This window comes from Solanum stenotomum, chromosome 1, assembly GCF_019186545.1.
Source record: "Solanum stenotomum isolate F172 chromosome 1, ASM1918654v1, whole genome shotgun sequence".
NCBI lineage: Eukaryota > Viridiplantae > Streptophyta > Magnoliopsida > Solanales > Solanaceae > Solanum > Solanum stenotomum.
Window position 1 is genome coordinate 3,778,533 of NC_064282.1, and position 22,869 is coordinate 3,801,401.

Genomic DNA, 22,869 nt, shown 5'->3' on the forward strand with positions numbered 1-22,869 from the left:
GAGCCACTTTATAGTAAGACACAATTTTTGCTTGAACTTTTTCCCTTAACCAACATCATATAACCTAAAGACTTTCAGACAAGGGCGGCCCTATGTTGATCTTAGGGGGTTCACCCGATCCCCTCGTCAAAAAGTTACACTGAATATATAAAGAAAACTTCTGATTTTAAGTGTATAGATACTAAAATGAACCCCCTCAACAACCAAAAGAGGAGCATGGCTCACTGGTAAGGGGGTTCATTTTTAAACCGCAGGTTCCGAGTTTGATTCTCGGTGAGTGCAACAAGTTTTAACTTTTTTTATTGCTTTGAAAAGGCTGAGATGGGCTCAGTTTTGGACTTAGAATACCCAATAAAAGGCCTCATTATTTTTTAATTCAATCTAAAACTATATTATTTTTATTTATTTTTTAATTTTTTCTTTTTATGTTAGCTCTTTTTCTCAATTTATCTTTGTTTAAATTTATTAGCCACATTTTTTATATTTTTGTCTTTTATTCTTCTTATTTATATTGCTCATTTTATTTTCACATAACTCTCTTCTCATGTACTAACTTAAAGAAACTCTTTGAGAAAATGATGTATTGTTATTAAATTTAAAATTGAATTAGAAAATTATTATACAAAATATAGTAAATTAAGATTAATCGAATGAAAAATTTTAAAAGTTGTGAATATTCTTTTAATAAAATCTATTTAATTGAATTCTTTCTTAATGTTATTGTATCTCTTTCTTACTATTTTCAAGTCAATTCTAAAGAGATTAAAACTAAACTAAACTTAGTTGATTGGTTCATAATTTATTTTTTAAAACAAATGATTAATCTAGTAAATTGAATTAAATGAACTAAAAAAATCGGCGATGCCATTTATTTATCTTCAGAATATACACTATAATATTAGTAACTCGATCTTTACACCTTTCTAAAGAATCTTGATGGTTTTTAAAGTAACATATGATTAAATGTGCACTAATTCAAAATTAAGAAAAAAATCTAAAAAGTAGAATACTGCAAAATAAAAGGAAAGACACTAGAAAATTTAAAAGTTCGATGGACCAGGATAAAAGTAAGAAAAACATAAACACAACATGACAATATAAGTTAAATTTAGCGGATTAAAATTAAAATTTTCCTCCCATGTCACTCGATTTTTCATCTTGTAACTTTTACATGTTTACTTCTTTATACTTCGATCCCCCTCAACAAAAAATTTAAATCCGCCACTGCTTTCAGATGCAAGTATATAAATGCATCATGTATTTGTAACATAAAATGAATCTTCTTTAGTTTTACCAAGCAGAGTTCTTGCAAACTATTTTTACCCAACCCAATGTCGGCAGGCAGCAGTCATGGCTGCTACGGCCACTGGACGGCCTCCTTTCGAGGCTGTCCAGCCGGCCCCACCACCCCAAACCATCACATACGCCACCTTTTTCAATTTCAATACTATAAATTCTAAACAATTTGCCTTAATTAACTCAAAAACAATTATAAAATCAATCGAAATAATTCATGGAGAACTTACTATCACGTTTTCAATGGAGGAAATTAAAGGCAAGACTTTATGATCGAAGAGGGATTACATCAAGCAGTGGTGTTTAAATTATCCCATCGTGCGCCAGATTTGAATGTATTAAGGTCAATTTTACCGAAACATCTTGGTACCAAGGACAATTGTTTAATTGACTTACTTGCTTTAAGACAAATTTTGTTGAGATATGATCTATATGAAGATTATGTACTAGTTTTATCTCGCTCAGTTAATTATCTTCTCTACAATGGAGAGGAGCACCAATGTAGGGTTTTTCCATGGTCCATTGGATATAACCCTTAGGGAGGAAACAACGTTAGTTGTGGTTTGGATTTCTTTACCGAACTTATCTCCAGATTTATTTGCAAAGAAGTCTTTGTTGTCTATAGCATCAGCAGTTGGGAAATCAATAGTTATAGATAAATCTACTCAAATCAAGTCAAGACCTAGCACGGCTAGGGTCAAGGTTATACTTGATCTAATGGAAAAGCTTTCAAATTGTATAAGGTTGCAGTTTGTAGATGGAAAATCTGGTAAGTTGATCGATGTTTTTCAGGAGATTGTATATGATAATCTACCTTTGTATTGCAATTATTGTAAGCACCAAGGTCATGATGAAGATAGTTGTCGTTTGAATTCGAAAATAAATCAAAATAACAAACAAATTGATGATACCATTGAAGGTGTTTTAAAAGGTACTACCGATAGTGAAAAGTATCAAGGCGATGCGAGAGAGATATTAAATGAAAAAAGAAAGACCGTAGATGTCGATCAAAGTAAAGCTACTTTTTTAGATCGACAATTGGTTGCTTCCACTTTCGAGCAAAATCGTGTAAACTCAATGGATGTTGATACAAGTAATATTGGTGTTCAAACAACTACCGAAAACAAAGGTGATTGCAATAACCAACAGGCTGCTACTAATGAGGTGCAATCAAAAGAAAATGGGCTGAATTTGATGTCTAATACAACTAAAAACGCAGGGGGAACACTAAGAGTTGGGGTTGATGCGCCACGAGTTGATTCAGGACAAAAAATAATGAATACATCTAATGTTGAAGATGCTGAAAATTCTGGGCAGCATGTTTTGCAAGTTGAAAACGAGAATCCAACTAAAAATTGGACACTGGTTGCACACAAAAGATCAACTAGCAGTCGGAGCATTTCCCCTACTAGTCAAAATAATTCTCCATGTAAGTGAAAAGGGTTCGACTGGGAATTTTCATGACAGTGAGAAGAGGCAAGATACTAGTAATGCCTCAAGAGACCTATTATGTTCGAATAACTTTGATGCTTTATTGAAGACTACTGGAAAGCAAGTAAGGTTAACAGAGAATGACCACAATTTGATCCAAGAAAAACAAGTCTCACCACCTGCTTTAAATAGCAAATTAAGTTCAGAAGCTTTTGTATTTGTGCCTAAATGTGTGCTTGCAAGGAAGAATACCTTAGTGTCAAATACAATTGATTTGGGTGAGGATTCTCTTGATGAAGATGGAGTGGATTTGGGTGAGGATTCTCTTGATGAAGATGAGGAAGACAATATGTTGGAGATTTGCTTTGATAGAGTGGCTAGGGAAGGAGATATATCACCTAGACAACAAAGAAGTGGAAGCAACAAAAGCAAAAAGAAGACATATGGAAGGCAACATAGTTGGGATGGTAAAATGACTGAGGAGTTTGTTCCAAGGCACATACCGATGCGATAGGCAAAGCAAAACCATTTGATAGTATCAATAGGTTCAACTAGATCCAATAAATCCATAAAGAAGGTATGAATCATCAAGTGTTGTTGGATAGGTTTGAAGAAGAAGAAAAGAGAAAATACTTCAAGCTACTTTTAATGGGAAATCAATCTTTTTTAATTCATGCTTTAGTAATAGGAAGTTTGAGGCTGATAACTCAACTTTCTTCTTGATTGACATATTTTTATATTATTTAAGCATCATCATTTGTAATATCATCATGAAGTGTATTACAAACTCTGTGATGATCAGAAAATACTTAGTTCTCTCTAATTCTTATTTTATTCATGTTTGTTAGGTAGAAGAAGTTAGGTACTTCTTTAGGATTAGTAAGGTAAGACCTAGCTCCCCTGACTTGTATTCCTATTGATATTTTTTATGTTTAATAAAAGACCACTAGACACTGTCTAGTGGTAAATTTGTTTTTTTAAAAAAAAAAAAAACAAAACTAAACAATGTTTGGTTGATTTTTTTAATTTTTTGCAAGTATTACTCAAAAACAAACATCACAAGAATATTTCTATGGATTTATCACTTCAAAATAAATAATAATAATTATTTAAAAAAAAAGATATCCCCATTAGTTTTAAAATGGTAATAATGTAAAGAACCCTCCACCCCCTCTTTTTACACTTTTCCAACGAATTCTTTTGTTGGGAAGAAGAGGGACATTATCTTTGTTTGGTTGCATATCATTTTTTTAAGGCAGTCATCTTACAAATAGGACACACATTCTTCAGCATTAGCCACTGCTTTATGCAACTGCTATGGAATTCATGTCCACAATCCAATATGCCCATGTAATCTCCACTTGTGTATTCCTCCTGATTAATGTAAACGAAAACCGACAAGATTTATTCAACAATCCTTCTCCAGTAATATCAACAAATTATAGTGTAAAACCATTAGAAAGAGTCTCACCCGACATATACAGCAAGGCTCCGTATTTGACGATGACCCTCCATATACTGGCTCATGCTTTCGCTGTTTCATACGTCCCAAAATGATTTCTTCACTCAATCCGGTGTTCACATTTCCTATATGTTCTTCCAATGCCAATAATTCCTAAGGAATGCAAAGTACAATATGAGAAATCTATTACAAAATTTAGTGATAGCAAAACACAACCATATTTACCTCGTACGACATGTTATCAACGTCGAGCCTCATGCCTCTATGTCTATCATGCAACTCCGCGACATTGTTGACGAATGGATCAAGCATCATATAATCCTGCCAAAAATTCAAAAACAAATGAACCATGGTGTCTATCAAGGACCCAAAAATCAGTCAGCTTCCTGCTAACAAGTGATCAAGATGTCAAACCGGCATAACTAAGTCAGATGCAATTAGGTTTCATCATCAAAAAACAAATAACTGGCCACTAAGAACTTAAAACACTATTGGGTGGAAAATAAACACCTTAGTAGGAGTATTTTAAGTTAATCCTAAAATAAAGGCTAAAAACAAGGATATTGCATCATTGAAAAACTTCTGAAAAATATTTTTCATCGAAATCACCTATGCAAGTTGACGAATGCCTATAACTGTGGGAGTGATTCTAGTCAGGGAAGGCCAAGACAGCGCAGCGCGCCTAAGGCTTGCGCTAGGCACTCACCATTAGGCTGAGCCATATCGCATCTTGCTGGTAATGAATTGATTCCTGAATCTTTGCTTGGTTTAGGCAGGTAAGTGTTAATAAGCTCCTTAAGGCTTTCATTAATGTATATATAGGTAACCTGATATTTCACCTCATTGAAAAAAGAAAAGAGAAAAAGCATAGGTAACTAGATCCATTACTGGCTAGATCAGCATCTGAACAAACATCATCAACCAAATTCTGACAAGTATTTATAAGGAACAGCTTACAAGCATCATCAACCAAATTCTGACAAATATTTTTCACCCAAACAACCTAATTGGCAGTCTAGTAAAAATATCATTCGTCGGAAATAAGAGAATATAGGTAATTTGTTTTTCCTTCCAGATTTCTGTGGCTTTACAGGACACTATTCTGGCCATATTTCTACACCTAAAGCTTATGGAGCAAAGATTACAAGTAAAAGTAACTATGTGTATAACTTTTCGCAGGCGCCAGCAAATCAATAGATATTTCATGCATCACAGTGTGCAGATCATGAACTACATATCATTCATTAAAAGTACACATGTAAACTAGCTGAACATTCATTGGGATATCACAAGGTTCAAAACAAAACCTCAGATCGCCTGTTCTCGCCCCTCCGCATGGCATGCAGGACTTGACGAATCTGTTGAATGCAAGCAGCAACATTTAGTAAGTAATTAGAAATTTAACGGTAGGTCAAAAGTATCTCAAAAGGCAGGCATGAAGCAACATAAAAACAGCTGGATTTATTCAAAAGGTGAACTTGACAGAACAAAAATCCAGGACAAACTGAAGATCAAGCTACACCCAATTAGTGGAAAAAGTGAAACTATAAAGTATCAGCTTCTGTAAAGATTAAGGTAAAAATTGTAGGTCCTACAGTTCACATTCATTGAGAAAATTCACATTCATTCTAAGTTCCAAGTTGTGGGCAACACAGCTGTAGAAGTACATAGATATCTGTGAGAAGTGACCATGTATTAGCCTTGTTATTATTTAATACCTTGTTTGGTAGTGTTTTCAACATATGTATGTATTAGCTATACATCCTACTCGGAATTATAGGGTGTATAATTAATACATAGCAACCCATGGTATAAGCAATACCAGGGTTATTAAAACATGGATAAGCATGGTTAACCTTGAATATACCAAACCAAAGTGGATAAGACATAATCCCCGCATAACTAATCTCAATATTACTAATACACCCTATTCAGTAGTACTATTCTTATACATCCTACTAAACAACCTCTTGAGCAAATTGCAATCCTTAACCAATCCAGAAGCTATACTCACATGCTAATTGTCAAAAGAACTATAATTAGGCATGTGCTTCTGTTCATGTGTGATACCAATACTTGGACTTGAGTGTTGACCAGTACATGAAACACTAATCTTAAACTAAATACTAACCAAATAAACAACTAATGTAACAGTCTTCATGACCACAAGATGAGCAAGTAAGAAAAAAGGGGAACATGAATAAGTAGATGAAAGGAAGAAGTCATCAGGAAGACAAAATAGTAATACAAGAACAAATATTTATATGTTCAACAAGCCAGATACAAGATGAGAACAGTTGAAAATCATTGATGGACAAACCAAAGTACAACAGTTTTAATACTATTTCAAAGACAAACCTCCCGTACCATTCTGTGGCGGCCCTCGATATCAGAAGCTAAACCACGCCATCCATCCACATCATTACTTGGGAAATCGGCCATCAAAGATGATATAAGTTGGTTTCGATGATTACGACGGCTACTAGATCCCCGGCTACTAGATCGCAATGATATCTCTGCCGCCTCCACAGGAGAAGCAGCTGAAGATAGCAGCGGATAATGACCTCTCTGACTTCCAGACTCGGACTCAACAGGTGGGAGGAGAGTCCAAGGAGAAATTTCAGAAGAATAACGAGTACTACTGCTTGCTAAGTTTTGATAAGGTGTCCATGCAGTAGGAAAAGTTTGCATACTTAGCCCACGGCTGAGTGCAGAACTAGAAGGCGTATTTCTGGAATAGCTTCCATTTGAAGTAGCTAAACTCCAATTAGTGGTATCCTGTACAATATTTTCAGTCTCAGGAACAGGAACAAATGGAAGAGGTTCCCCATTATTTCTTATTGAGCTCCGGAAGTTATCATCATCTTGTAATGCAGCATATCTATCAGCAGAAACCACATTTGAACTTGATGAACTACCACCTCGTGAATTAGAAGATATATTCCAAGGAACTGGATGCAAACCACTTGGAACACCAGAAATGTGCATTACGCCAGAATGGCTTCCTGAGTTACATGCATTCATTGGCTGTGAAATTGGTTGTCTGGAGCCCAAATAATTAGATACTGAAATAGGTCGAGGAGTTTCAAGAGTAGAGCCAACACTAGAATGCCCTAAATCTGTCCCAAGATTCCGTCCACTACCAGAATTTCTGGCAGAGGTTTCTGCAACTCCACTAGCACCCCCTCTTGTACCAACCCTATTTCTTGGATAAAGGTTTTCCAAGTGATAAGTATTCTGCACACTTGCAGAGGCTGATGATATGTTTAAGTTGCTGGAAGCATCATACTGACTGGGAAAATTGTGCGGTGTAATGTTCACAGGTTGTGTATTGGAGCTTGAACTTCTACCACAAGACTGCCCAGAACTGCCTTCAAGGACCTTGCGCTTGCAGGATATACCCCGAGTACCCATGGAAGAATCTGATATATCAGGGGACCTGGCCCAATAACTAGAACTACCTGAAGAAGTACCAGCATTGTAAAAGACACCAGAAGCAGGACGCTCCACTTCCCATCTGCTGCTAGAAGTGTAGACAGTTGGAAATACACTTGGTCTCATAACGAGCCGAGTGTCACCATTATTGTATATGCCACTTAAGTTAGCATTTGCAGGCCTGTGAGCTGAGGCAAGATTTGGTAAAATTGGAGGGCTTCCAATCAGATGACTTCCAGCATATCCACTTGTTGAACTTTCAGGATGGAGGACATTGGATGGTCCAAATCGCATTTCTTCTGACTTTGGATTAGTCAGGACATGATTACTTGATGAAGAAGGCCAATCATGTCCTATTTTCAAATGACTACAATGTCCAATGCCATGAAAATTGGCACTGGAGCTCGACTCACCTTGATCCCGCAAACTGCAGTTATGTGTTGTATAACTAATACCATTACGTCTACAATTTTCTCTAGCAGGAGAAAGCATGGAATTCGATAATCGATCCTCCACTGGATTTAGAAATTTATTCCAAGGGGCTGTCGGATCTCCAGAAGCATTACTTGAGACAGATCCCTGATTAGGATCGATAGTTTCTGGAAAGGAATCTAGTATGCTTCTGTTCCCTTGCATCTTGGCCAATTATGGCAAATCAAGGCCTTGAGTGCACTAGAGAGGAAATTCTGTCAAAGAACAAAATTAACAATAGTTGATATCTTGAAAAGGTTAAAGCATAATGTCACTGGAGAAAAGTGAAAATATAATAAAACCTAAATTGTCTATACAACTTCTGTTGCACTAAGATAGTAATTTCAGCAGCGTATAGAATCAGTTCACAGCAATCATAAGTCGAGCAAAAGCTAAAAGACACAATTGGTAAAGCAACTGTTAATTTTAGCTTAAGGCTTTCAGTCTCCATCAGAATAACCAAGGCACCTCATGCAGGGCACAAGTAACACAAGGAAACTCTCTTATAGGGTGAACATTTGAAGAATGTTTTAACATTTCTGAGGTTTAATTTATGCTTAATTTCCAGCTCATCAGTTGATCTAGGTTTCAGCTTATTTATTTAAGTTTTTAGACAGATAATTTGGTGTATTCTTGTAGTGGTTCCACAGAGAACTTCTTTAATAGGTTTTTAGGTACGTTAATTGCTTCCTAGATTATTGTTGAGTCCTAATTGTCTTAGGATGCAAGAGCAACCTTGTTTCTATGTTGAAGTAGTTCTATTCGTAGGTAAGAACAATTTTTTCAATCTAAAAATTACTCTTTTACTGTTCTTATTAAGTAGAGCTTATCTATGAGAATTGTTTGTTAGTTTCAAAGCAAGCTTTATTGCTTTTTTGGTTCTTCTGTAGCCTTACCTTGGGAGGTTTAACCATAAGGAATTATATATCTTATCCTTGACAAGTTTTACCTATAATTAATTCTAGGTGGGTCCAAGACTCCTTCCTTTCCTCTCCCCATCTTCTTCTTTTTTATCATTTTTCTCCCTGTAGCTACAGTCCAGGTGCTACTTCCAATCTGCATTTGAACCAGTCTCATATTTCTCCCTACATTTATCTTTTACCTTCACAAAAACAGCAGCAATACTCTGGTTGTTAAATCCTCAGAGAGAAACATGAAAATTTTCTAAACTAAACCACAACAACCAGTAATTTTAGTTCCAACGGGGCCATCCTACTGGCCCCCAGTTATAATTAACAGCCATTAGCAATAAGTTACAATATGGCGTTGAACACAACTACTAGAAACTTCATAAGCAGAACCCATGTTCATCAACTAATGATGAAATAAGGCTACATGGAATGATATGAAATCTGCTGATCAATAATGTAACAAGGCAACTACGATAATCAGCAGCATGAGAAAACGTTTTTCCTTAGTCACATAGCTTACCTGAGAAATTGTTAAGTTACTTCACATTTATAGTTTGTTCACAAATGAACACATATTTTTACTTTGTTAGCAATTGACCACAAGTTCTCACTTATCCAATGAGATTACCTTTAGATACTCCACCAAAATATTAGCCTGTCAAAAGTTGCTTCAGACAGTTGGAATTTTCTCAAACATGATACTTAAACCATTTAATTGCTTGGTTCTGCAGCTTGATTGGTAAGCGTGGAGTTGTGACAATGATTCTACCTAAAAAATTTCTTGAGGGCCTAGACAAAAACAATTTACACATGAGTTACTCATAATGCTTACCATGCCACATGAATAGTGCCAGAGTGAGATGACAAAAGATAAAATAAATCTTGTGTCTCCTATCAGCGTTGTGGAAAAAAAAAATGGTTCTAGACTTCCACAAAATACAAGTACATTTGCTAGAAGAGCCAAATTTTCCCAAGTACGAAAGACCAACTTAAACTTAGACAACTGAACAAACACAAATGGGAGAGTATGCCTAGTTCCAAATAATAATCTTTACCCCCAAGCTATGACTTAGAATCGTTGAATAGAATAGAGTCATAGACTAAAAAGAGTAAACCATGCTTTAGACCTTCGTTGGCAAAGGTGATTAGGAAAGGTTAACTTATTGTGCATGTTTAACAGACTTTTCTTTTCTTTCCCCACAAAAGAATACTTTTTCAATAAATACCAAAAAACAGTAGAATAAAGTTAACAATAACTAAATAACAGTAATGAGGCAATGCCACTTCCTTACTACTTTTTGGACAAAATCATTGTACAAATTAAAGCAATTCACTAGAAAATAATGCACATGATTCACATCTTGATGCATGGCTGACAGATCCTCCCCGAGCAAAAGTGAAACCACTTATATATAAAAATTACTTAGGGGGCATTTATTATGAGAGACAATGAATAATAATCCCAGATTATTTTATCCCGTGTTTGGTTAGGGTATGTGTATTTGTTAGTCTTGGGATTATTTATCTCACCATTTGTATCACAATGTAGGGACAATTTATCCCATATAGTATATGGTGAAATCACTTTGTCTATCCATACCAAACAACCCCTTAAGGTCTTATTTACATAAACAACAATTCAAGGAATATTCAGGTTCAACATTCTTCATTCTATAACAACTGAAAAGTCGATACCTCAGGCCTTATATAGAAAAAACATTATTATGCTGATAAAAGATTAATTTCAACAAGTACGGACTGTAATCCACACATAAAATTTTCACAATATAGTAGATATCCTAATAGTCAGTAATACAACAAGAAGAACAAATACCCCTTAGTCTCAAACAAGTTGACAAGAACAAATACACCTTGGTCCCAAACAAGTCAATGAACATGTTTATCCAATTAAATTCATTGCAAAAAATAAAATAAAAAATATTAGAAAGAAGTAAAAACTTGTATTGATACCACTAGTATCTGAACTCAATTGAATTGCAGATCCACATTACAAAAAGAAAACTACCTAAAGACCAAAAAAAAAACAAGTAAAAGGGTGTTATCGTCAGTAACAATAATTCTTCAAGAAAAATAGATGACAAAAAGCTGAAATTTCTTAGTTAACAGAGACATATATTCAAGAAAATTAATGGGTCGATCAAGATACCTGAGAATCAGATGATCGGTGAAGTGACAGAATTTTCTGGGATTTCTATGTATTGGGGTTGTGGGCTTTGCTTTTTCTGTACTAAAAAAACACTATATCTCCATTGAAGATGAGGGTTTCGTTCTTGGTGAAGGGAAATGGAGAGAAGTTGAGTTTCTTCCTCTCTATCTGTATGTAGGTGTGGCACTGTGTCGGAAGTGAATGAACAATTAACCTCTCATAAATGTACTATTTATGTTTTCTTATTAGTTTGACTAGCCATGCCCTTCGGTTTTTTTCTCCCAGCCCTTTATAATCGAATCGAAATTAATAATTCCAACAAAAAAAGTTATTACTCTAGTAATAAGTTGCTCGAATGATAAGCATTCCTAAGCAAAAGGGGTTTGGAGCTCCTAAGGGAGGGTAAATAAATTTAAAAAAAAAAAAAAAAAAAGCTATTAATTTAGCACTTTTAATAATGATATTGATTTTTTTTAATATTAGATAATTAATTTTTAATGATTTAAAAAATATTTTAACAATTTAATCAATAATTTAATAGTAAATTAAATTATTTCTAAATTATATTTATATCATTAGACATATAGAGTCCATGGCTTAAGGTTTAAGAGCATGTTTGAATTGATTTATTTTAGGTGCTTTTAAGCCAAAATTATTTTTAAGTAGTTTTATAGTGTTAAGATAAAATAAAAAGGCATTTGAATTATAAGTCATAGCCAAAAGTCAATCTAAACTAGTTCTAGTTTCATACTTTTATTTTTTATTGTCTCAAATTTTCGATTGCTTTACAAGGTGTGAATAATTGTATTTGAGCAAGATGTAATATGTCAACTTATATGTATGATTCATTTGGTTTGTCAACTTATTTCTAATAAGTGATTTTCAATGATTTTCTTTGGTGTGAAATCTTAATAGTTAAACATAAAATTGGACTGACAATGATCAATAACTGATATCTTAACGGTTTATTATGTCAAGCACTCGATAATGATAAATCGAACCAATAAATTTTAATATTGAACTGAATCGATTGATATGCACACCTACTCGTAACAATATTTATTTATGTTACTAATTGACTAGAGTTTATAAGTCGATTTAAATAGCTTTAAAATAGTTACTTTCTCAGTGAAAATTCTGAATCTACCACAACTAGAATCAGAGTTATGTAGGGGTGGGCATTTGGTATTCGGTTCGGGATTATCAAATTTCAGGTTCAGTAATTGAATAATTGGTAGTTAAAAATAGATACCAAATACCAAAATTTTAAATTTCGATTCGATAATTAGGTAATCGGTAAATTAAATTTTGGTTTGGTATAGTATTTTTTATATTGTATTGAAGTTATAGCCGATTGTATTACAAAGTTAATACTATTATTGCAATCATTTCTACTTTTTATGTTGATGCACGATATATTTGAAGATCAATAAGTAAGAAGACATCAAGAAAAATAAATTTATACAACTAAAAGACATATATTTGAGTTGTTTATGTTTATTCTTTAACTTTCTCTTTGGATTTGTACTAATGAGTAATGGACATGTTGATATACGACCTTCATCAACTAAATAATTCGGTATTTGGGAAATACCGAATACCAAATGGTACTAATGTCTCATACCAAACTCAAACCTGAATACCTTAGTTCTAAAATTTTACTCATGGATACCATACCGAATACCCAATTATCCAATACCAAATAACAAAAAAAATTGGTTCGGTTCAATTTGGTAATTCGATTTTCGGTATTTCATACCCAACCCTAGAGTTATGAGACAATTTTTTATTTGAGTTCCACTATATATTTTTTTCTTGAAATTCCATCACAATATGCTAGAATTCAACTTAAAATTGAAATTTAATTTAAGCTTGTATTTGGACATGCGAACAAAATTATGATTTCAAATTAATATCTGGACATGCAATTTGGAATTATGATTTGAAATTTCAAATTCTCCTTAAAAAAAAACATGATTTGAAATTTCAAATCATGATTTTTAATTATTATTTTAAAATATAAAACTTGAAGTATAAATTTATATTTTGTCATAAAAAATAAAAAAGACACATCAAATTAAATTTTGCAACAAAAAATGCATGCTCAGCTTAAAGAAATTATGTATATGAAATAAAAGGATTAGGAAAAATTACACAACTACACAACATTTATTATCATATTTTGTTATTTTCCCTATCATTTCAAAAAATATCAAAAATCCTCACTTTTGCTCTCATCATTCCCTTTTCCGGATACATTAATTTGAAATCTCATACCCATGATTTTCTTTCCTTTTTTCAAGCCACAAATCTCTCTACAGTTACCTACATTAATCCATTTTGAATTTTAAATATTTTCTCTTTCCAATTAATGATTTCAAGTTATTCAAGAAGTAGATTACTTTCCATCACTTCAATTTTCAATTTCTTTTAAACTTTTTTTTTAGTTTTTTCATCTTAAAAAATTATTGAATTTGTTACTCCTGATCTCTGTACTGGGAGAGGGGTGGAAAATGTTGCTTTCCGTTGATTAGATTGTTGACTTCTTTTTTCAATTTCAGGTTCGATCTTTCAGTATTGGACTTACCCAATTAATCCGAGAATGATACATCTTTGTTGTTTTCCGTTGATTAGATTGTTGACTTTTTCTTTTGATTTTTTGGTGGTTCATCTTTTCTGATACATATAGGTTCAGATTTTTTAATGTATCTAGTTGATTTTGTTTTCTTAAACTAATGTATACTGCCTTCGTTTCAACATTATGATACATTACAATTCTAGCATGCACAATGTATTGTATTCAAATATTAGTTTTGATGCATAACCTTAATTAGTATTGATACTTGATACAAAAATTCTATCAAATGTATCATTATCATGTATCAACCTTTTCATCTACAAATTTCTGATACATATATATGCATTCTGCTCTCAAACAAAATAAGTTACATAAATAATAATGTATCATGCACTAATTGTTTAGGCATGCTACGTAAATTTGAATTTATACTAAATGTATCTGATACATAACAATTACCAAACAGTAATATATCGATCTCAAACCTAACATCTTATGGATAAAAATTTCTTATTTAATGTATCTAGTAGAAATACAACACTCATCAATTTAAACAAGATACATAAATAATAATATATTGATAAATTTATCCATCTCGAAAACGAAATTCATAAAACAATTACATAACATTATAAAAGAAATGAATGATCCATCAAAGCTATGCATCGATCTCTTCAGCCTTTTTATTTGTTGTATCAATGCATAACGGATACATTGAAAATCTAAACTCTAGTTTCTTCATGTCAACGATGTATTAGATCTTCAATTTTTTCCTTAACTCATCGATCTCTAATTCAGTTGCAATGACTGATTTGAAATTCACAAACTTCAGTTAGTTCTCTCCACAAAACAAAACATATCAACCTTTGAATCTCAAGTTCAGCTAAAGATCCAAAATTCTTAAATCAATGAACTAAAAATCTGATCTTTAAACAGATAAAAGCAAAAAACACAAAAGGTGTTGATTAACTACAAATTTTACATCAGTCACTACTCAAAATAACATCTCAAATTTCAAGAAAAGAACCCCATTTTGAGAAAAAGGGGGAAAATGGGGTTTAGCTGGAAAAAAAATAGATTGGATTCTCACCAAAAAAGATGAATCTTGATGAACAGTAATACAATACCAATGGAGGTTCTGTAATTGAAAAGAAAACGTATTAGAAATAAAATGTGAAATTATAATTAGGGTAGTGAAAAGTAGGTGAACAAGATGTGGGATTTTGGGGATCCATTGGGAGCAAATTAAAATTTTGAATTTTTTCGTTCTGGATTTCTCATCGTATGATTGAGAGTAAGAAGAAACGTAAACGTAATTTATGGGATTTAATTAGATTTTTAGATTTTATTCCCTTTTTAGAGCAATAGAAGAATTCTTCTTGTATTAGAATTAATGTATCCGAATGGTAAATTAATGTATCCGGAAGGTACACATTTTAAGGGATTATCGTAATATTAAGTCATTTTCAATATGTTACCGACCATTTTTCATTTTTAAAATAATTAATTTCCCCGAATACTCAGTATTAAATCATGTATCTAAAAGTATAATTTATCTTAAGAATCACCTATATATAACAAAAAATATATGTGTACGAGTTGCAAAACAAAAGAAAAAGGTTCAAGTACTTGAAAATGATGAATGATGGTCATTGAGCCGATTACAACAAGAAAAGAATTCCAGTTTTTGAAAATGATGAATGATGATCATTACACTAGTGACATTAATTATTTGAGACATTTTTTTGTCTCACAAAAAAAAGTAAACTCAAAACTTATTAACTGGAAAGCCTAATATTTGGATCCACATTATTGTAAGACAGTAAAAAATCTCACGCAATTTTTCCTTGACCAAAATCTCAAATGCAGGTAACATAGAATGAATGTTCTTTAGTTTTACCAAGCAGGATTAATGAGTTGTTCTTGCAAACTATTTTTTACAATAATGAATGATTAAAGGAATGGACAAATACCACCAAAACTAAACACATTGTTTGGTTAAAGAAAAAACTTGTGAAGTATTACTCAAAACAAACATCATAACAAGATTTCTATGGATTTACAACATCAAAATAAATAAACATCCCATGAGTTATAAAATAGTAACAACAAGAATTCGAATTGGAGGAGGGGAAATTATCTTTGTTTGGTTGCATTTCATATTTTCAAGGCTGTATTCTTACAAATAGGACACACATTCTTCAGCATTAACCACTGCTTTATGCAACTACTATGGAATTCATGTCCACAATCCAATATGCCCATGTAATCTCCACTTGTGTATTCCTCCTGATTGATGTAAAAGAAAACCGACCAGATTTATTCAACAATCCTTCTCTAGTAATATCAACTAATTATTAGAAAGAGTCTCACCCGACAGATACAGCAAGGCGACGATGACCCTCCATATATTGAATCATGCTTTCGCTGTTTCATACGTTCTAAAATGGTTCTTTCACTCAATCCGGTGTTCACATTTCCTATACGTTCTTCCAATGCCAATAATTCCTAAGGAATACAAGTAGAAAAGATAGGTGAACGAAACCCTTCACAATTTTGAACAAAAAAAAAAACAACCCTTCAAAGATCTCTGGTGCGTAATTCCAGATCTCTTATTTATAAGAATGAAAATCTCTTGAAAAACTAAAAAACGAATTTGTAAAGGGGTTACAATATGAGAAATCTATTACGAAACTTAGTGATATCAAAGCACAACAATAATTACCTCATACGACATGTTATCAACATCGAGCCTCATGCCTCTATGTGTATCATGAATTTCTGCAGCGCCGTTGAGAAATGAATCAAGCATCATATAATCCTGCCAAAAAAAAATTAAAAAATGAACCACTGGTGCCTACTAAGGACCCAAAATTCATTAGCATTAACAACCATGTAATGAGGAGATAAGTCTAGATTAAGTGAGCTTCCTTCCTGCTAACAAGGGATCAAGATGTGAAGGCTTTATAATCCAGATCATCTAAAAAACAATAACAGGCCACTAAGAACTACAAAAATCTGGATAGGATGGAAAATAAAAATAAAAACATCTTAGTAAGGATAATATTAAGTAAAAACTAAGAGAAAGGCTAAAAATAAGGATATTGCACCATTGAAAAACTGCTGAGAAATATTTTTCATTGAAACCACCTATGCAAGCTAACGAACGCATACACGTGTGGGAGTGATCCTATTCAGGGAAGGCTAAGACGGTGTTGAAGGCTCGCGCTAGGTGCTCACCATTTTTGGCTGAGCCATATCGTATCTTGCAGCTAATGGATTGATTCTGGAATCTTTGCATGGTTTAGGCAGGTAAGCGTTAATAGGCTTCTTAAGGCTTATTTCACCTTATATTTCACCTCATTGAAAAGAAGAAAAGAGAAGAAAGATAGGTAACAAGCATCATCAACTAAATTCTGGACAAACATCTCTCTTACTTAAGCTTGTGGAGCACGGGTTACAAGCATCATCAACCAAATTCTGACAAATATTTTTCACCCAAACAACCTAATTGGCAGTCTAGTAAAATTATCACTCGTCGTCGAAAATAACAGAACTTAGGTAATTTGTTTTCCATCCAGATATCTATGGCTGGACATGTTACAATTCTGGCCATATTTCTACCCCTTCAGCTTATGGAGCAAATATAACAAGTAAAAGTAATTATGTTTATAACATTTCACAGCTCAGCAAATCGATAGAAACTTCATCCATCACGGTGTTCAGATCATGAACTACATATTATTCATACAAAGTACATGCGTAAACAAGCTGAGCATTCATTAGGGTATCATAAGGATGAAAATAAAACCTCAGATCGCCTGTTCTCGCCCCTCCGCATGGAATGTAGGACTTGACGAATCTGTTGAATGCAAGCAGCAACATTTCGTAAGTAATGAGAAAATTAACCGTAGATCAAAACTATCTCAAAAGAACGGCATGAAGCAACATAAAACCAGCTGGATTTATTCAAAAAGTGAACTTGGCACAACCAAAATCCAGGACAACTGAAGATCATGCTACACCCAATTACTAGAAAGAGTGAAACCATAAAGTATCAGCTTCTGAAAATATTAAGGTAAAAAGTATAGGTGCTTCGATTCATATTCATTGAGACATAACATTCATTCTAAGTTCCAAGTTGTGGGCAACACAGCTCTAGAAATAATCCCAACAAAACTATTCTCAGCATTAGTAATACACCATATTCACCACGGTCATCAAAAAAAAAAAATCATATTCAGTACTATTCTTGAACATCGTACCAAACGACCCCTTAAGCAAATTGCAATTCTTAACTCATCCAGAAGGTATACTCCATGCTAATTGTCAAAAGAACTATAAGGAGGCATGTGCTTCTGTTCATGTGTGATACCAATACTTGCACTATGTTGGGCCAGTACATGATCCACTAATCCTGAACTAAATACTAATCACAAGATGAGCAAGTAAGAAAAAAGGGCAACACGAATAGGTAGATGAAAGGAAGAAATCTTCAGGAAAACAAAATAATAATACAAGAAGAAATATTTATACTTTCCTCAGGCCAGATACAAGATGAGAACAGTTGAAAACATTCATGGACAAACCAAAGTACAACAGTTTTGATACTATTATAAAACACAAATCTCCCGTACCAGTCTGTGGCGACCCTCGATATCAGAAGCTAAACCACGCGATCCATCCACTTCATTACTTGGAAAATTGGTCATTAAAGATGATATTAGGTGGTTTCGATGATTACGTCGGCTACTAGATCCCCGGCTACTAGATCGCAATGATATCTCTGCCTCCTCCACAGGAGAAGCAGCTGATGATAGCAGGGGAAAATTACCTCTCTGACTTCCAGACTCGGACTCAACAGGAGGTAGGAGAGTCCTAGGAGAAATTTCTGAAGAACTATGAGTACTACTGGTTGCTAAGTTCTGATAAGGTGTCCTTGCAGTAGTAGAAGTTTGCATACTTGGCCCACGGCTGAGTGCAGAACTAGAAGGCATGTTTCTGGAATAGCTTCCATTTGAAGTAGCTAAACTCCAATTAGTTGAATTCTGTACCATATTTCCAGACTCAAGAGCAGGAACAAAAGGAAGAGGTACCCTATTACTTCTTATTGAGCTCCAGAAGTTAGCTTCATCCTCACTATCAGGAGAAACCACATTTAGACTTGATGAACTACCACCTCGTGAATTAGGAGATACATTCTGGGGAACTGGATGCAAACCACTTGGAACACCAGAAACGTACATTAGGCCAGAATGGCTTCTTGAGTTACCTGCATTCATTGACTGTGAAATTGGTTGTCTGGATCCCAAATAATTAGATACTGAAATAGGTTGAGGAGTCACAAGAGTAGAACCAACACTAGAATGCCCTAAATTGGTCCTAGTTGGCAGTAAACCAAATGTAACTGTATCATGATTCTCAAGATTTTGTCCACTCCCAGAATTTCTGGCAGAGGTTTCCGCAACTCCACTAGCACTAAGAGGAGGAATTATGTCAGAGGCAGTCACTCTTGTACCAATCCTATTCTGCACGCTTGCAGAGGCTGGTGATATGTTTAAGCTGCTGGAAGCACCATGTTGACTTGGAAAATTGTGTGGTCTAATGTTCTCAGGTTGTGCATTGGAGCTCAAACTTCTACCACAAGACTGCCCAGAACTGCCTTCAAGGACCTTGCGCTTGTAGGATAAACCCCAACCCATGGGAGAACCTGATATATCAGTGAACCCAGGTCGATAACTAGATCTACCTGAAGAAGTACCAGCATTGTAAGAGACACCAGGAGCAGGACGCTCCGCTTCCCATCTGCTGCTAGAAGTGTAGACAGTTGAAGATACACTTGGTCTCATAACCAGCCGAGTGTCACCATTGTTGTATATGCCACTTAAGTTAGCATTTGCAGGACTGTGAGCTGAAGCCAGATTTGGTAAAATAGTAGGGCTGCCAATCAAATGATTTCCACCATAACCACTTGTTGAACTGTCAGGATGGAGGACATTGGATGGTCCAAATCGCCTCTCTTCTGAATTTGAATTAGTCAGCACATGATTACTTGATGAAGACGGCCAAGCATGTCCTATTCTCAAATGACTAGCATGTCCAATGCCATGCAAATTGGCACTGGAGCTCGACTCGCCTTGATCCCGCGCACTGCAGTTCTGTGTGTTATAACTAATACCATCAGCACGTCTAAGACTTTCTCTAGCAGAAGAAAGCATGGAATTCGATAATCGACCCTCCATTGAATTTCGCAAGCTATCCCAAGAGGATGTCGGATCTCCAGAAGCATTACTTGAAACAGATCCCTGATTAAGATCGATAGTTTCTGGAAAGGAATCTAGTATGCTTCTGTTCCTTTGCATCTTGGCCAATTATGACAAACCACGGCCTTTAGTGCACTAGTGAGGAAATTCTGTCAGAGAACAAAATTAACAATAGTTGATATCTTGAAAAGGTTAAAGCATAATATCACTGGAGAAAAGTGAAAATATAAGATAACCTAAATTGGTTATATAACTTCTGATGCTCTAAGATAGTAATTTCAGCAGCGTATAGAACCAGTTCACAGCAATCACAAGTCGAGCAGAAGCTAAAAGACACAATTGGTAAAGCATCTGTTAATTTTGAGCTGCAGGCTTTCACAGCCTCCTTCAAAATAACTAAGGCACCTCATGCAGGGCACAAGTAACACAAGGAAACTCTTTTTATAGGGTGAGCATTTGAAGCATGTTTTAACAGTTCTTGGTGTATTCTTATAGTGGTTCCGCAGAGAACTTCTTTAATAAGTTTTTAGGTATGTTAATTGCTTCCTAGATTATTTTTGAGTCCTAATTACACTAATAGGATGCAAGAACAAGCTTGTTCTATGTTGAAGTAGTTCTATTAGTAGGTAAGAACAAGATTTTCAGTCTACAAATTACTCTTCTACTGTTCTTATTAAGTAGGAACTTATCTACAAGAATTGATTTTTAGTTTCAGAGCAAGCTTTATTGCTTCTTTGGTGCTTCTGCAGCCTTAGCTAAGAAGGTTTAATTTTAGTTATAATGGTGTCATCCTTGTGCAGGATTATTTTATCATGCGTTTGGTTAGTATATGAGTATTAGCTAGTCTCGGGATTATTTATCTCACCATTTGTATCACAACGATGGGAATAAGTTATCTCATATAACTTTGTCTATCCCATCCCCCATACCAAACAACCCCCTTAAGGTCTTAATTACATAAACAACAATTCAGGTTCAACATTATTCATTCTATAACAACTGAAAAGTCGATAACTCATACCTTATATAGAAAAACATTATTATGCTGATAAAAGATTAATTTCAAGAAGTACCCAACTGTAATCAACACATAAAATTTTCACAATTTAGTAGAGATATCAAAATAGTCAGTCATACAAGAACAAGAACATATACGCCTTGGTCCCAAACAATTTAACTCATACATACGCTATTGAATTGCAGATCCACAGTACAAAAAGAAAACTACCCAAATACCCAAAAAAAAATCAAGAAAATTAATGGGTCGATCAAGATACCTGAGAATCAGATGATCGGTGAAGTGACGGAATTTTCTGCACTAAAAAAACCACAAAAAAACACTACATCTCCATTGAAGAACAGAGAAGGAGTGAAAAATGGGTAGAGAGAAAAATAGAGTTTCTTTCTCTCTATGTATAAGAAATGAGAGAGCAATTAAGTTGTGATAAATGCATTATTTGTTTTTATTTAAATGGTCAAAAATAATCCTATGCTATTAGTTTGGTCAAAAAAAAAAACTTAGTAGTAATTGTTATTTCAATGAGTCAAAGTGCTTTTTTTCCTAATATATATTATATTATTTCTTTTCTTAAACATAATTTATTTCTAACAACAATATAACTTTTAAGGAATTTTATTCTTGTTTCTTTTTAAATAAAATTTACCTTAAATAATAAATAAGTATGATAATATTTTTTTCTTCTTAATTTCAATTTATTAATTAAAATATAATAATTATATGCATTTTTTGGACATACATTATATTACCACTTTTAATATTTTATATCATGTATTATTGAAGATACAATCAATACCCATATCTCTTAAAACTAGGATTCATTAATTATCTCTACATTTAAACTTCAAAATTAGTTTTTAATTAAAATAAATATCTTCCTCTCAAAGAGTGTGAGTTAGGGTAAAACTCAAACTCTAACTTTTCCTCAACCGCTTGGAAGATTCAAAATTTACTGAAGCTCCATTAAAAGGGGTGCTCTACAATTTGTCTACACACTCATCAAATTCTTAGCCTTTGATTTTTTCACTCCCAAATCAATTTTTCACAAATCCACCATTAAAAAAAATTGACGAGGATGGCTTGGGTAGGGGTGGCGGCTGGGGGATGGGGTAGGAGTGACATAAAAAATGAAACAAATATTTTTCAAAAACAATTTAAAAAAAAAAAATTAAAAATTGATGGGTGAGAATACAAATCATTGAGTTTGCAATCATCAATCGATTCAATATGCGAGTTTGGATTAAAAGTTTATCGTAATTAGAGGTACATGTGTCATACCGACCATGTTGATTTGAGTTTTAAAATATCAAATCAAGCTAGTTGTATAGAATTTTTAATTCTATAAATCAAATCAACCTAAACCAACAAAAGTCAATTTTTTTAACCTCAATTTTTCTTATTTTTTAGTTTTTTTAATAAAATCTTCCTGCAAACATTTTTAAAGTGTGCTTCAAATATTTCTTTAGTCTCAACAAGACATAATTATAATCTAAAGTGTTTCTTAGAAAATAACATAAAATTATCAATTGCCTTTACTTCTCCCATTGATAACTAATTATCGGTGCTCAACTCTTAGTTTTTCCATATTCAATTTCACATGTTTACAATTTAGTCGATTACTTGTTGTTTGTAACTCAATCTATAGAATTAATTCTACTGAATAGTGTTAAAGCTAATAATCACTTAAACATTGTTTGAATCATTTCATGTGGAGACGATATATTTCTATATCATTTTTAACACGACAAAGATTTATTTTAGAGTATATTTTGTATTGATCATGTCTCGTAAAAAAATAAAAGGCGAATGCTTAAATGATGAATACCTATTATTTTCA

General features: G+C 33.6%; 2 protein-coding genes and 1 pseudogene across 4 annotated transcripts; 1 reads left to right on the forward strand and 2 right to left on the reverse strand.

The window, feature by feature from the left end:
* Nucleotides 1-2,013: 2,013 nt before the first annotated feature.
* On the forward strand, nt 2,014-3,310 carry LOC125862495 (uncharacterized; annotated as a pseudogene).
* A 600-nt stretch (nt 3,311-3,910) lies between these two features.
* LOC125862475 (E3 ubiquitin-protein ligase MBR2-like) lies at nt 3,911-11,370 on the reverse strand. 3 transcript variants are annotated; one of them, XM_049542569.1, is made up of 8 exons: nt 11,174-11,370; nt 9,635-9,795; nt 9,045-9,197; nt 6,548-8,310; nt 5,497-5,547; nt 4,415-4,510; nt 4,199-4,342; nt 3,911-4,101 (listed from the first exon to the last, which is right to left on the reverse strand). In XM_049542569.1, the coding sequence occupies exons 4-8, from the start codon at nt 8,258-8,260 to the stop codon at nt 3,970-3,972; spliced, it is 2,136 nt and encodes a 711-aa protein (XP_049398526.1). In that variant the 5' UTR covers nt 8,261-8,310; nt 9,045-9,197; nt 9,635-9,795; nt 11,174-11,370; the 3' UTR covers nt 3,911-3,969. The 3 variants fall into 3 exon arrangements, with proteins under 3 accessions (XP_049398526.1, XP_049398518.1, XP_049398535.1); XM_049542561.1 differs by lacking the exon at nt 9,045-9,197; XM_049542578.1 differs by lacking the exons at nt 9,045-9,197; nt 9,635-9,795.
* A 4,363-nt stretch (nt 11,371-15,733) lies between these two features.
* Nucleotides 15,734-21,429, reverse strand: LOC125862468 (E3 ubiquitin-protein ligase MBR2-like). The gene is made up of 7 exons (XM_049542554.1): nt 21,385-21,429; nt 21,292-21,328; nt 18,389-20,163; nt 17,563-17,613; nt 16,477-16,572; nt 16,125-16,259; nt 15,734-16,040 (listed from the first exon to the last, which is right to left on the reverse strand). Exons 3-7 carry the CDS (start codon nt 20,111-20,113, stop codon nt 15,909-15,911), a joined length of 2,139 nt encoding a protein of 712 aa, XP_049398511.1. The 5' UTR covers nt 20,114-20,163; nt 21,292-21,328; nt 21,385-21,429; the 3' UTR covers nt 15,734-15,908.
* Between the last annotated feature and the right edge of the window lie 1,440 nt (nt 21,430-22,869).